General features: G+C 40.4%; 1 protein-coding gene across 2 annotated transcripts; it reads left to right on the plus strand.

Moving 5' to 3' along the window:
• Nucleotides 1-6,808: 6,808 nt before the first annotated feature.
• On the plus strand, nucleotides 6,809-14,893 carry hgd (homogentisate 1,2-dioxygenase). 2 transcript variants are annotated; one of them, XM_019274544.2, is made up of 15 exons: nucleotides 6,809-6,941; nucleotides 8,228-8,299; nucleotides 8,494-8,582; nucleotides 8,696-8,801; nucleotides 9,794-9,853; nucleotides 9,942-10,033; nucleotides 10,153-10,187; nucleotides 10,315-10,394; nucleotides 10,672-10,771; nucleotides 11,624-11,748; nucleotides 13,508-13,612; nucleotides 13,763-13,889; nucleotides 14,288-14,469; nucleotides 14,572-14,722; nucleotides 14,765-14,893. In XM_019274544.2, exons 1-14 carry the CDS (start codon nucleotides 6,927-6,929, stop codon nucleotides 14,713-14,715), a joined length of 1,332 nt encoding a protein of 443 aa, XP_019130089.2. In that variant the 5' UTR covers nucleotides 6,809-6,926; the 3' UTR covers nucleotides 14,716-14,722; nucleotides 14,765-14,893. The 2 variants fall into 2 exon arrangements, with proteins under 2 accessions (XP_019130089.2, XP_010754782.3); XM_010756480.3 differs by having other exon boundaries at nucleotides 14,572-14,893.
• The last annotated feature ends 39 nt before the right edge of the window (nucleotides 14,894-14,932 follow it).

The following is a 14,932-nucleotide window of genomic DNA, read 5'->3' on the forward strand; positions in this document are numbered from 1 at the left end:
AACATGCATCAGGGGCGTTACTCATGCACTCGTCTCACTCCTTCTACTCTGACTTTCCTTTGCTGCACCATCTTGTATCTTTCTCTCCTTCTTTCTGTCTTCTCTACTATTTTCCTCTTTGTATTTTCTCCCTTTCATCACCATCACGCCTCTCTTGTCTCTTGACGCTGACACACTGTTCACCTTGTTGTCCTCATTCTCCTGCGGTGCATTAGTTTATGTTTTTCTTGCATCAGACCAACAGTTTTGTGGCTATTTCCATGTCTTAATTTAATAGCTCATCTGTGGCTGCGTAGAAAGCAACATTGCAATTCATGTGTACATTATGTTCAGCACATACACAACACAACGGAGGAAATATTAATACTAAATACCTTGAATGCAAAGACAAACACATGCGGACATAAACAGAGGCCACAAACAGATACACAACAAAATCCTTTTGACATCAATAATTGGTAAATCCTCTGATTAACTTGTAAGAATTGTCCTTAGAGTGCTTAAGTAATTGTGTTTGTGTGTGTCCTTTTTTTATTGCATGCACCCCCCTCTCTTTAAAGCACATCTTTATAACCAAGCAATTCCAAAGCAATTTTCTCTGTGGGAGGAGAGTGTAATTTTCTATTCTGTGACACTGTGATGTGTAAGAAACTGGGAGCTGGCGCTAAAAGGCGTCTGTAGTGTGTGTCTTGGTGTGGGTGTGAGCCGCTTTAATGGCCAACGCGGGGCGGGTGGCAGTGGTGGTGAGCGGGTGCATGTCAGGAAGGCCATCATTTAATGACTCCCAAATAGTGCCCTCCTCGTTAGAGCTATCGTCCTGGAAACACGAGGCTGTGAACCACGAGAGCGCCACACGCTGCAACAGTCTTTTATCTTCATATTAAACCATTTGCATAACATTACTGCGATAGATAGGATTCAGGAGATACTCAACCTACTCAGGGAGAGACAGAGAGGGTATACTACATGTCCTTGCAAATCTAATCAGCGTTAAATGGAGCTGTCAGATGTGTGTGTGTGTGGGGTACTGGATGGCTCATGTCAGGAGTCATTTAACATTAAGCTGCAATAGTATGTAAAAGGACTGTAATTACAAAATACAAGAATCAGAGCTATTTCTTGTTAGATGTGACATCCAAATACAGCAGTTACCCACCAGTGATACACAAGATGAGGCCAGAAGGCAACAATTCAGATGTCTGTGTCTTGTGACTTGTGTCCTTCACAAAGTAAAGTTTTTCTTGGCATATTGAGCAAATTATATGTAGATATAGCAACTCTGCAGAATGGTTAAATGTGTGTCTGATATCAGCAGGCTAAGAAAAGACTCAATTTCATTTTTTGTGTCTATCAACACCTAAATTGTATTAAGTGATTTTTTTTTACTTCGCTTTGTGTCTAAAGGAGTATATCTGAAAGCTGCTTTTCCCCGCCAGCTCAAAGAACAAAGAGAGAACGAAAAGAATCTCATTACTGTAGAGAAACAAGAGCGGGAAAGTGTGTAAGCACACACTAATTAGTTGTTGCTACTTGCTACTGCCTGATTAATTTAATCAAAAAGTACACTTGATCTATATATAACTAGTGCGCATGTAGTAAATATCACAAATTGTCACTGCTCGGGGTCCTGTAGAAGTATTTCCTTTAAGGTTTAACAATCATTTCCAAGAATGGAGTCTGAACCATATGAATGACACATATGGAAGATGATAAATTATATTTCCTTGGCACTTGATAATAAACAACATTGTGCATCTCTTTTTATTGATTTATCCAAGGCCTTTGACACAGTTGATATTTGATATTATTGGATATTAAAGTTGGTTGGTTCTCCAGCTACCTTATGGATAGTTCTCAATGTGTCAAATTTGATGGTCGGTGCTCTGATGTTCTATCTGTTTGCAAGGGTGTACCACAGGGCTCTGTGCTTGGCCCACTTCTTTTTACTATTTTTATAAATATTTTGGGTCAAGACGTGAAAGATGCTCATTTTCATTTGTATGCCGATGATGTGGTTATTTACTGCAGTGTATCAACCCATGCTAAAGCCGTTGACCACTTGCAAAGTGCTTTTAAAAACTTCATGTTTAAAAAGTTCATGTTGTTTTCTAATGCCAAGAGTAGACTACAGAATATCCTTTTAGTGGTCACACTTGAAGGAAAAGTTATTGAAAGGGTTAACTCCTATAAATATGTAGGGATTCTGATTGATGATTCTCTGACTTTTAAGCCACATGTTCAGTGTTTGATGAAAAAACTGAGCCTTAAATTAACTTTCTATTTCAGAAACAGGTTGTGTTTTTATTTTAATGTGAAAAAAGAGACTTGTTGCTGCCACATTTTTACTGATATTGGATTATGGGGATCTTTTGTAAATGCGTGCCCCTGCTTGGGCATTGTATATGATCGACACAGCTCACCATGCTTCCTTTAGATTAATCACTAACTGTAATGCCCTGACTTACCACTGTAAGCTTACACTGCAGTAGGATGGCCTGGTTTAGCAACCTGCAGGCACACACACTGGTATCATGTCATATAAAAGAAGATTCTTAGGTTTCTGCCACGCTATCTATGTACTCCTATTTCTCAGAAGTGTGATGGACAATACTCGTTGTGATCATCAGACTTTTACATGTTGTTCGTACAGAAATTGGGAAGAGGGCATTTGATACCCTACACCCTTAGACTGTAATGTATTAAAGCTATAAACCTACATGATCAGATTTCTTCGAATGCTTTTAAATCCATATTGAAAGACCTGGAAACAGAATCATCAGGGTGTCGTTTCTCAAACTGATAATATTGAATTTATGGCTTATACCGCACTTTTGTGTTTTGGTGTTGTCATATGTAGTAATACTGTCTGTTTTGTTTTATTTATTATATATTTTATATTTATTTATTTATAACTTGTTTTTAGTTTGTCCTGCTGCCTGTCTTGGCCAGGAGTCCCTTGAAAAAGAGATTTTTAATCACAGAGACCTCTCCTGGTTAAATAAAAAAATAGCCTCAATATCTACTTAATAAGATGTAATACTGTTGTTGATGTGAAAGGCCCGTCACATCAGTGGTAATCCCACACAGGTGATTATTTTACCCGATGAGACCTCAGGACTGTGTAGGCATGTACAGACTGTATTTGACTGACATTTCCCACCTATTTGGGCGGGACAAATTACACCTTTATAATTCTTAATAATGCACAGAGTTTGGTGACTTCACATAAATCTCAGCACAGATTCGTCCAATATTACTTTAATAAACAGGGCTAATCACCCAGAATAACTGACAACACCTGTGTGGGTGTGTGGGGGTATTTAAAGAATCAGTGAGGTGCAGGGTAGCATGGTACAGCATGCGGCCAAGAGTTGTGCAGGAAAAATAGACATGAAACAAAGAAAAACTGAGAGAATCCTTTGTTTGCTCTTCACATCTGAAAGTTATAGTGCTGCTCTCCACATAGGAAGCAAAAACCAGTGGATGCTTCCCTTCACATATATTGTCCATCTCTCAAGCCCATCTCTTTAATTCAAACTTACCAATCAGGTTAGAATGGAGAGTCGACAAGGTCAACAATAAATTTGTAAACCGTAATCATAAATTGCTCATACCAACAAGGTCTCATTAGACTCCTCAGCATATAAACAAAAATACTGCACATTCAAAACAAACCAATTATACGTACAACATGCAGCATTTATCTTAATTAGCTGAATTTTCTTCACACGTCCAATTTTTAATCAAATCTAAGAACCCACCTACTCATACACCACTTAAAAGGGTTACTGTTGAGGTGTGGTGTGCTTTCTGCACAAGATGGCCATCACAGAGGACCCAAACTCTGACAGGTTTTAAACATTATGTCATGTTTTAAATATGTTTTTAGCTACTACTTTTAGCTAGTTTGACAGCCACCATAGTTTCTTCACTGCTTGATTTAATTCCCAAGTTCATCAAATACTGACATGAGAGGCGTTCAGTTGGTTGCAATCTCTAACCTTACCACTAGGTGGAACTAGATCCCACACACTGTTTTTTAAAATAAAGAAAACAAAGAAAACTGTGTTAGAGAAGAAAGGAGAAGGTCCATCTTTCTTTACAAAATGGCTAAGCAAGCAATGAGTTGGTTTATCCTCACAAAGACAAGAAGGAAAACCGAGTTTTCTCAGATTATTCAACACATCCAACACATTAAAATTTTTTTGGATTAAATAAATTACCTTTCATGCCCAATGTATCGGGATAGTGGCAGAAGTCTTGAAAGCAAATATCTGATAACCTCGGCCAATAAATCCGTATCAATCTCCATGGCCAGATGCCCCAACGGTGCTTACCCTTTAAGGAAGTACAGAAGAATGAAGGGGTTAAAAAGTAGCACATACATTGGATATGCGATATGAAAGTTTGCACTCTTGCATGTAAGGCTACGAAAGGCTAAACATGTCATCATATCTCAGAATAGGTTCATAACAGTGTGTGTGTGCAGGAGAGAGGAATAGAGAGATATTGCTTGTTTATGCATTTGGGGATAGACTGTGCCAGGTGAGTGTACTATTTACCATCAAGCCATTGAGTTCAGCAGGCATCTAATAACAAAGCATTTATGGCCCACTTACGCATGCATAGATATAACTGTCAGTAGGCAACAACAGCCTCCTCTTTCCCGTCTCCAGCTATTCCTGGCTCTCTTAAAACACACAGACACCATCCGGATTGAACCCAAATACTCTAGAATTCTATCATCAGACTTGGGGATGAAATTAAAATCGCTCATTTTCTTTCTCCATGCAAGGAGCAGATCAATTTCCGGAGACTGGGACGTGATATTTTCCTGCCATTGGGCTTTCTCATCTTTGGCACAGCACCCTGACTGGATGCCAGCGGGGGGCCCGGGCCTGACTGCACGCCTCGCCGGAGAACAGTTACTTCTGCCGCGGCGAGTTTATTTGCGCCTCGCTATGAGAATTGCCATCATTTACCCTTCCCCAACACCTCCCAAAAAGAAAAGAAATAGACAAGAGAGGAAGCGAGGCATGGATGAGAGAGGCGAAATTGATTCTTTTTGATACATGCTGCACGGGGGACATTAGGTACCCCTCGTTTGACCATCTATTTCGAGAAATGAACTGAATAAATTTTGCGTCAAGTAATGTATAGGCCTTTTGGAGGCCTTTTGCTGTTGTTCATATTGAGAATGAATTGCTCGCTGCAGCATGCAGAGGTTATCCTGTGTTTTATGCTGGGTTTTAAGAGAAGTCCATTAATTATGCAGCTGTATGGGGATGATAACTCACTTTAAGTAAAACAATAACTCAGCATGACAAAATTAAGGGCAACTTGATGAACCAGTGGAGGATTAAATCTGTAGAGATGGTTAGTAGCTCCAGCATTCAGACTGGTGACATGTTTGCCTCTATTGCAGCATAAACATTTCACTTTCTAAGTAACTAAGTGCATTTACTCAAGTACTGTTTGAGGTAATTCTCAAGTAAAGCACAAGTTGCTTTACTTGAGAATTTCCATTTTATACAACTTCATACTTCTACACTGCATTTGTCTGACAGCTTTAGTTACTCGTTACTTTTCAGATTACAATTGTTCACACCTGCCATGTCCAGTGAAAAACCCATGCATCAATTTCTGATAAACCGAAGGATTCTTACTTTGTTCTTTTATGGGCTGATACAGTTCTCCTACTTTATAAGCTCAATAAAATATATAAAGCTGATACAGTTCTCCTACTTTATAAGCTCAATAAAATATATAAAAACCCTCTTGGATCAGCTGGAAAATGCAGAAAATCTGACTTTGAACTGATATAATACACTGCACTGCTGTAGATTAAAGTATCCGACGGTATATTCATCCACTTCCTGTAACTGTTCATCCTTATCAGGGTCGCAGGCATTGGGTGAGAGGTGTGGTACACCCAGGACAAGTTGCCAGGACTGTGGGTAAAGCCAAAGCATGGGGTCAGCTTCCTCTGCATTGACACCAGATCCTACCTCATATCACTCTCACTCCAATATTAACCATCACTTACATTACAGGCAAGGTGTACCATAAAGTTCCTGTTCTAAATGAAGCAACAGAATACAAATAGTTATTATGAATTAAACGATGACAATTCCCTCACTAAAACTAAGAAAAGAAATCTATCAAATAAAAATCATCTTGTCTTACATCTATATTTTTGCTGAAATTAAGCATCTATATACTTCTTCCATTGCTGGTTTTCAGAATAAAAACTCAGCCAAATGTTTGTTTTGCAGGACGTGAGGATGTGCATGACAAAACTGTTTGCACAAGCAGTCCCATATGAGGTCACTACAATTCAACCACGATGAAACCGATTAATATAACAGATTAATGCTGTCTGTTACACTTTTATTTATAGGCTGCTTATTTGTCTTTGCTTTGTTATAGTTAATACAATGTTTCAACTAGCTATAATTAGTTTATGATAATGTCGTAGCCATAGTTTTCCTCCTCTTATCAGTATTTGGCTAAAAGGTCATGTCAGAATTGCACTTGTCTGTGACCATAGAAACATAACCCGACATGTATCCTTCCCTCCCCTCATGAACTGCATTAAAATGGCCCTATTTGTTACCTGTGTGCTGCACTCAAAGCTTTTAAACGCAGTCTTGGTACTTGTTTGTCTTGGCAGTGACACTGGACCTTGTTTGCGCACATTTTGGCCATCTGACCCGTCTCTTTTCTTTTAACGTGAGACCCCGCTGTTGCGTCACAGAGCCTGTCAAGGCCTAATTAAACCCATATTGAGAAAGAGTATAAATCCAACCCCCTTTCTCCTCTCAGCTCTGCAGTGGATTTTGGCCGAGGAGAATGCGTTAAGAGTCCGGATAGCTGCAAGTTAAATTATAACCACTGAAATACTTTGAACAGTAACTGACAGCACAATGGCAGGACTAAAGGTAAGGCAGCGTTTACTTTATTTAACGCTATTATCAGAAATGTTTAGATGCTATAAACTTCTGTCTAAAGTCCACAAAAGTTCCAGATCCGTGTAACCGAGTCAAAGTTTACATGGACGCGTAGAGACAGATTAAAGAGCAGGAGTAGATCGTTTACATCACGCACTAGAAATACGCAGAAAGAAAGTTAAACTGTGCAACAAACCATCATTAACTATAACAGAAGAGAGCCGGCTGAATGAAGGGCGGTGTTGCTTCTGACCAATCAGAGTGCTGCATTCAGCAGCTGCCCAGATGTGGTCAGAGACGCCTCAGCAACTTCACAAGATATAATATCATTTAATTAGGAAATCTATATTTCATTATATATTTTGTCAAAAACATGTTACATTCATGTATTTTTGCAAAGTTAGATCCACAGCTCCAAACCTTTTAGTCCAGTATTGATTATCTGTGGATATATTTCTTTAACTGGTGTTCCTTATTTATCGTTTTCCTGACACTACCTGAGTGTAATCTCTTCAGGATAAGGCGTTAGAGACAAGGTGACGTGCGTCATCTTGTTGGCAAAAGCTGTCACCTAAAATGATTATAAAAATGAACTTGCATGACTAAATCACTGATTATAACTGATTGTAACTTTTAAACTTTAAGATTTCGATTTGTTTCTGACACAAAACAAACACCTAAGTTGAAAAAAAAAATCCTGCATTACATAAAAGTCTTTCTGCAACCTCAAAAATATTTTTACGCACGCACTTGGACGCACTAATTGCGCATGAACGCGCACACATGGAAACCATCCACCCCTGTGAAAGTGCAGACTAAGAATGACTCAGCAAGATTTCTTCACATTGTGTCAAGTATGTGTGTTTTTTTGTGTTAGGGAGGACATTGTTTCTGGTGATCACTGCCAATGAAAACAGATAGTAGACTAATAATCCTATACTAATTTAAATATTGACCAAAATGTACTGTGGAGGATGTTAGTGCAATTAGTCTGTTTCTGTAGCACAATAACAAAAAAAAAAATAATGGATGACTGCAAGGGGGGAAATTTGGCATAACTGCAGTTTGTTTTATCATAGATCTAATGTGAATCAATATGACAACAATTAACAAAAAGACAGGCCTTAATGACAAGCCTTCAAATTTAATTATAACCAGCATGAACACATTTATCCTGCATTACAATGAAGCTGCATGGTGTTTACATGTTTTTTTTTGTTTGTTTTTTTTAAACTTGTATTACCTTGACTGTTCAATGTCTGTCTTTCCCCTTGCAGTACATGAGCGGTTTTGGGAACGAGTTCTCCTCTGAAGACCCACGCTGCCCTGGATCTTTACCTGAGGGACAGGTAACACACACACACACGCACACTGGGCTCATTTTTGCATTCATTCATTCAATAATTTATTCACTAATTTTGCTAAATGTTTTGCTTAAGTGAGTTGCCTGAATACTTGATGTGACTCCATGGGGGTTAGGAGGTGTGACTGTTCTATGTTCAGCTCCATCACAGTGTTTACATCATGTGTTATGTCTCTACAGAACAATCCTCAGGTTTGCCCTTATGGGCTCTATGCTGAACAGCTCTCCGGCTCTGCCTTCACCTGCCCGCGAACAACCAATAAGAGGAGGTATTTGTGTCGCACAAGAGGGATCTGTTTCTGATATTTAAATCAGCTCACTTACCACTATAAGACCAAATGGAACTGAGACATAAGTCATAAGGGTTTTTTTCTTTCTCCAGTTGGTTGTACCGCATCTTGCCCTCTGTCAAACATAAGCCTTTTACCCAGATGCCCTGTGGAGATCTAACAGAGAACTGGAACGAAGTGGAACCTGACCCGAATCAGGTATATAAAGGAATCGCTGCTGCTCATTTTGTTCAACTTCAAGTATAACTGAGACTTTTGAATTTCTCCTTAACATTAAATCATCACAATTAAATAAGCAGGAATCAAAGTTAGAGTTTGAATAAATCGACGTCCTTATTTATTATGTATTAAAGGAGCAGCGTGTAGGATTTAGTGGCATCTAGTGGTGTAGTTGCTGTTTGCAACGGTCCTAAAAGCACCCTACCATTCCCAGCATGAAGGAGAAACTAATGGGGGCTGAGAAACACACGAGAAACACAATCCCAACCAATCTAGAGTGTTTGATTTGTCCATTCCTTTTTACTGTAGAAACACGGTTCAACATGGTGGATTACATGGAAGGGTCTGTAGACATAACAATTCTTTTTTTCAGGTGATTATACACTAATAAAAACATTGTTAGTTGAATGAAATCCTGCTTTACATAAAATTCTTTCATGAGGCACACGCATGCACTCTGGATGCACCAATGGCGTTTGAACATGCTCACATGGAAACCATGCATCCATGCCTGTGAAAGTGCTTTTTGCAGACCAGCTTTTTGTTTGATCAGATTTGATTGATAGTTACTTTAGAAACCCACAACCATCGTTGCATTCATAGTGGAATGTTGCTTAACGGTCCAGTGTCCTCTTCTGTGGAGTCCACCATGTTATATAGTAACCCAGAAGAAACAAACTTAACACTGGTGACATGTTTTGCAGCCACCATAGTTTCTCCTACACGTTTGAAAGGAGAAAGTGAGGCGAACAGGTTGCAATAAGCATCTAAAACCCTAGTTGCACAGTGAACTGAGCCCTGCCTATTTAAAACCAGTTAGAAAAGCAATGAGAATCAGGAGTATCGACATCTCTTACACTGGTTAACCAAAACTGTTCTAAGGTAGGCAGAAAATTGTGTGTTCATGTAGGATCTGATCATAAAAAACAAGTTACCTCTGCACCAATTAATTCCTTTAAATTCTCTCATAGCTGCGATGGATGCCATTCACCATCCCCAAATCTACAGAGAAGAAAGTGGACTTTGTGGCTGTGAGTTGAACTCATTTGTTTTCTCTATTATTTTGAATTAAGGATTATAAATTTACTAATTGGGATTTTGTATATCTGTACGTTGCAGGGTTTGCATACTGTCTGTGGCGCTGGAGATGCCAAATCTCGCAGCGGCATCGGTATCCACATATACGCCTGCAACACCTCCATGGTTGACAGGTGTGTATGTGTCCCATCACGTAACAAATAGATGCATTTTCACATATCAAACAGCGACAAAATCTTTGGTTACACTTTGACGATCATTTCCAAGATCTCTCTGTTTTTTCCTGTTCCAGGTGCTTCAACAACTCAGACGGAGACTTTCTGATTGGTGAGGAAAAGGGCTGTTGATATTTTCACTGTCATCTATCACAAGAACAATGATAGCTCAATCCCAAGCCCTTATTCTCCCTCAAATTTTCTTTTCTCTGCCTCTCTTTGTCTGTTTGTCTCTCTAGTCCCCCAGCAGGGTGAGATCTTGATCACCACAGAGTTTGGGAAAATGATGGTTGAGCCGAACGAGATCTGTGTCATCCAGGTGAGGTCTATGTTTTTCATCTCCCCGTTTTTCACACAAAAATCTACCATTGTGTCTGCCCTCACATCCCATTTACCATATTTAGAAAGACATAGTTTGGTACTTTTCAAAAGTGACCGCAAAGATAAAAAAGAGGTTTGAGCTATGGAAAGCCTGACCACCAGGATTTGCAGCACGTGTGTTTTATGAAACACGTTAGTTCATGAACCTTTAAGTCCTTTCAGCATCAGTGATTCAAAACAAGACTAAATTAGCCTTCACTTCTTCTGTCTTCCAGCAAGGGATGCGTTTCAGTGTGGATGTGTTTGGAGAAACCAGAGGCTACATACTGGAGGTGTATGGAACCAATTTTGAACTGCCTGACCTGGGACCCATAGGTGTGTGTGTGTACAATGTTTGTGAGTGTGCATACATGTAGTGTATGTTAGTATATCATCCTCTTTATGTCTGTTTCCTGCAACATCCTTTAGTTATATTCTAGCCATGCTCGCAGCAAAGCTTTAGAGGCGGCAATGTCAATTGGTTATTCTGTCCATCACTTTGGTCCAGCTCAAGCAGCAACCTCTGTTGCTGTGAAATGAAGCCAGCACGGCCATTTGAGGCTGGCGACAGATTGAGTCAATCTCCATAAGCCTCCATGTTAAAATGCCCAACTTCACAGCAGAAATAAACATGCTTACTGCCAGGTACAAGAACGGTTTTGGTCTCTATAGCTAATTTCCCTGTTCATGACAACTGTAATGAGGGTGAATTTCTATTTACCTCATCCATTCAAGTTGTATTAAGGCTTAGAGTTAACAACATGGCCGGTTTGATTGACAGGTTGGTGCCTATACACGTGGCTTGTTTGAGCATCCAGGCTTTATTCGGGTTGCCTCAGGGTCAACCACGATCCATGTGTTTTCGTTTTTTTTTTGTCGATCTTTAGATTAGCCGGGAAACAGTACAGGCAGGACTGCCAACATGGCGACAGCCAGAGTCACCATATTCTGAGCCTCAAAACAGCTGTTCAGAAACCTGTGGGTGACTTCACAGCTACAACATCAATTCTTTATACTGTCTATGGTCCAGATTGAAATATCTCAAGCTAATGTATTAGATTGTCACAACATTTTGCATAGGCGCTCCTGCTCCCCAGTGGATGAACCCAATTGTGGTTTTGGGTGAAATATCTCAAAAATTATTGGATGGATTGCCATGAAATTTGACACAGATATTCATTTTCACAGGAGCCAACGGTCTGGCCAACCCAAGAGATTTTCTGTGTCCAGTTGCTTGGTACGAGGATCGCCAAGTGGCCACAGGTTACACCATCATCAACAAGTACCAAGGAAAGCTGTTCACCTGCCAACAGGTGATATTTTTTTTTTGGTGACTTTTCAGTTTGTGTGTCAGTACACTGACATGTACACAGATACTATAAGACAGGAGCCTACACATATGGCATACTTGCCCTATTACCCTATTTAGGTTTGTGTTTGCTTCAGTAAACACCACTGAACCGCAACAATGGCTAACAGGAAACTGTCCAAGTGAAGCATATGATCCATTAGCTGCTCCTGCCGATTGAATTGCCATCCCTGATGATTTAATATCGAAGCGTTGGCTGTTTCTCATTCAGCAGGTTTCTGCCTCAACTCCCTTATGAGTCTTAATCACCCATAATTAGTTAAGGCATTCTGGAGTTACAGACAGTCTACCTGTGAAGCGTTGCTTTGTAGGAAAAACCTTTCCCAAGTTAAACATTAATTTCACCATATTTCACTCGGGAATGATCCTGCCCCTCCCGAAATGTCCTGTTGGGTGCATAATTGGATCGACACATAATGTCTGACAGGAGGTTTTTTACCGAGACAGGGAGGAGGTGGGAGGAGAGGTTTGTCAAGGGTGGGGGTTGGGGGTTGTAACCGTGGAAACCATGTCAAACCACACTGTTATTATTCATCAAAGGAAGTACACAAGGGCAAGATACTGTCTTTTTTGGTAGCAAAACAAACATTTTTCCTTCTCTTGCGCTGGCTGTATTTAAGTATCCGCTTCCTGTTATGTGGTGGATGTCAAAGGTGAAAGCTGATGTTCGCACCTGACACCGTTTTGCTAGTGTCCATCCTTCCCAGAGCCTGGAGGTGAGGCTACAGGGGCAAGAAAATAAGGTGGGGGGAACGCGGGCCTCATCTCAGGGAAGAAGCTGCTGCTCCCGTCTGGGCCTGCTGTTTTGTTCCCCCGCAGAGCGCTGAAATTGCTCAAATTAACTTATTATTTGCTTGACTGGGCCAATATGTTTGTGTTTTGTCTGCATGTGTGTCCAAGTGCCTGCTCTCCTCCATTTTCCCTTCATTTTAATCGAATGTAGTAGAGTTACCGCAGACGAATGTCCAAGCGATTAACTGCGCTGGGTTTCCCAAAGGCCCTTTTTTTTTGTATGGTAAACACTGTAAATTATGTGTGTGTGGTTAAGCTTTATTCATGGCGTTTATTAGTTGCATCATGTGTATGAATTTACTTAAGCACGTGTTTGTGTGTATGCATATGTGTTTGTGGGGTTTGTGCACTAGCTGTTCATTTGTGTGTGTGAGCATGTGTGTGTAAAGGAGCACGCAGGTCACTCAGGAGGCAGCTTGAGTTGTAATGAACTATATTGATTTTAGAGCTGCCGTTGAATGTCTTTTTCGCAGTGACATTATCAGAACAGAGAAACTATATAAAATTGCTGTGGTTTTAACAATCAAGATAAAGAAATATCTCTGCACCCACTGTTACTGCTGCTCCCTCCTCCCATAACTGCGCCGCAGCGAGCATCAAAATGCTCAAAGTTTGGGAAAGTTTGATTGTGAAGCCAATTACCCCATAATACCTGGAGCCTCGCTTCACAAAGAACAGGGGGGGGAATGAAAGAGAAAGAATGAAAGAAGCACACCTTTTACAATCAGCCCTTTTCATTATGACCATTTTTTTCTCTCTTTATGTCAAGAAGTACTCTCTCTGGGAATTTAAGATTACAAAGACATTATGCATTATTCCTTTTTCCCCGTGAAAAACTCAATTTAAAGTCTTTTGTGTTTGCTGCTGGGGTAGGCTCGTCTTATTTGTTTCGTTTTGTGCTCTGCACACAGGATTTCTCTCCTTTCAATGTGGTGGCTTGGCACGGGAACTACACACCATACAAATACAACCTGAAGAACTTCATGGTTATCAACTGTGTGGCCTTCGACCATGCGGTGAGAGTTTAGAAACACAGACACACTCCTGTTTAACCTCTTAAGCCCCAGGGCCCCCCAATTGGGGGACTAACCACCTAACCATAACCCCTAACCAAACCCTCTAACCCCCACACATCACGTATTGTTTTATGTGTGATCTTCCTCTAGGATCCATCTATATTTACTGTGCTGACTGCCAAATCCACACGACCAGGTGTGGCCATTGCTGACTTTGTCATCTTCCCCCCGCGGTGGGGTGTGGCCGACCACACCTTCCGTCCACCATACTATCACCGTAAGACACACAAGGACACACACATGCATTTGTATTTTGCAGAGGAGTCTAAGAAAAGCAGAACAATAAGAATTTTCACACCCCGAGTTGTTAAGATGTGGTTATATTTGAATTTAAATTCAATGTATTGAAGCAAATTTGAGTCTTTCATGGATGAAACAAGCCAGCCAGAAGCTAACACATCCATTTACCCAACCAGTGTCAAGATAGTGGGTGGTAACAGTCCACCAGCTGTATGACTTTTTTCAACAGAGGCATCGCCACAGCACCTTTTGTCTGTTTTCACCGCAGAGCTTATAACGCCATCTAGTGGAACCTAGCATTATAACTTGCTCTTCATACAGCAAACTGCACCCAGTAGATTGCTGTGTTACAGCTCCTCCTGCTCGTTGCTTTAGGTAACTGCATGAGTGAATTCATGGGCCTGATCAAAGGCCACTATGAAGCCAAAGAGGAAGGCTTCCAGCCAGGAGGAGCCAGTCTCCACAGCATGATGACCCCACACGGCCCAGACGCTGAATGCTTCGAGAAGAGCAGCACTGCTGAGCTTAAACCTGAGAGGGTCGCTGAGGGAACCATGGTAATGAATAGTTTCATGATCAACTGCAGCCACCAAGGATTCAACGTTCTAAAAAGTTGGAATATCTGGCTAACTTGGTTACATGTCTTTTCCTTCCTTCAGGCTTTTATGTTTGAGTCATCCTTCAGTATGGCAGTGACCAAGTGGGGCCTGCAAACGTGCCAGAAACTCGATAAGAGCTACTACAAGTGCTGGGAACCCATTCGCAGCCACTTTGATCCCAACTGGAAGCCCAGCAAACACTAATTAAACTAAGTATAAACAAAATATATGAAGAAAAGATAAAAATTGCAATTTCACTTGATTAAATGCAGCCATGTACCATTAATCAAATGTTTGTGGAACACGGTCTGAGGAAAAAAAGTAGGAATAAAGTCAACTATTTTATGCACAATGAGAATTAAAACTCTGTTCATCTCTTTTACTCATCTTATTTTATGTTTTGAGTATATGCTTTACAGTT

Source organism: Larimichthys crocea, chromosome XXIII (genome assembly GCF_000972845.2).
Source record: "Larimichthys crocea isolate SSNF chromosome XXIII, L_crocea_2.0, whole genome shotgun sequence".
In the NCBI taxonomy this organism is placed as follows: Eukaryota; Metazoa; Chordata; class Actinopteri; family Sciaenidae; genus Larimichthys; species Larimichthys crocea.

What these genes read in the sequence shown, in the direction of transcription:
- hgd (XM_010756480.3), top strand. An exon ending in TGGAACCTGACCCGAATCAG is followed by an intron (nt 8,802 to 9,793) that starts GTATATAAAGGA and finishes ATTCTCTCATAG; the next exon opens with CTGCGATGGATGCCATTCAC. An exon ending in AACACCTCCATGGTTGACAG is followed by an intron (nt 10,034 to 10,152) that starts GTGTGTATGTGT and finishes TTCCTGTTCCAG; the next exon opens with GTGCTTCAACAACTCAGACG.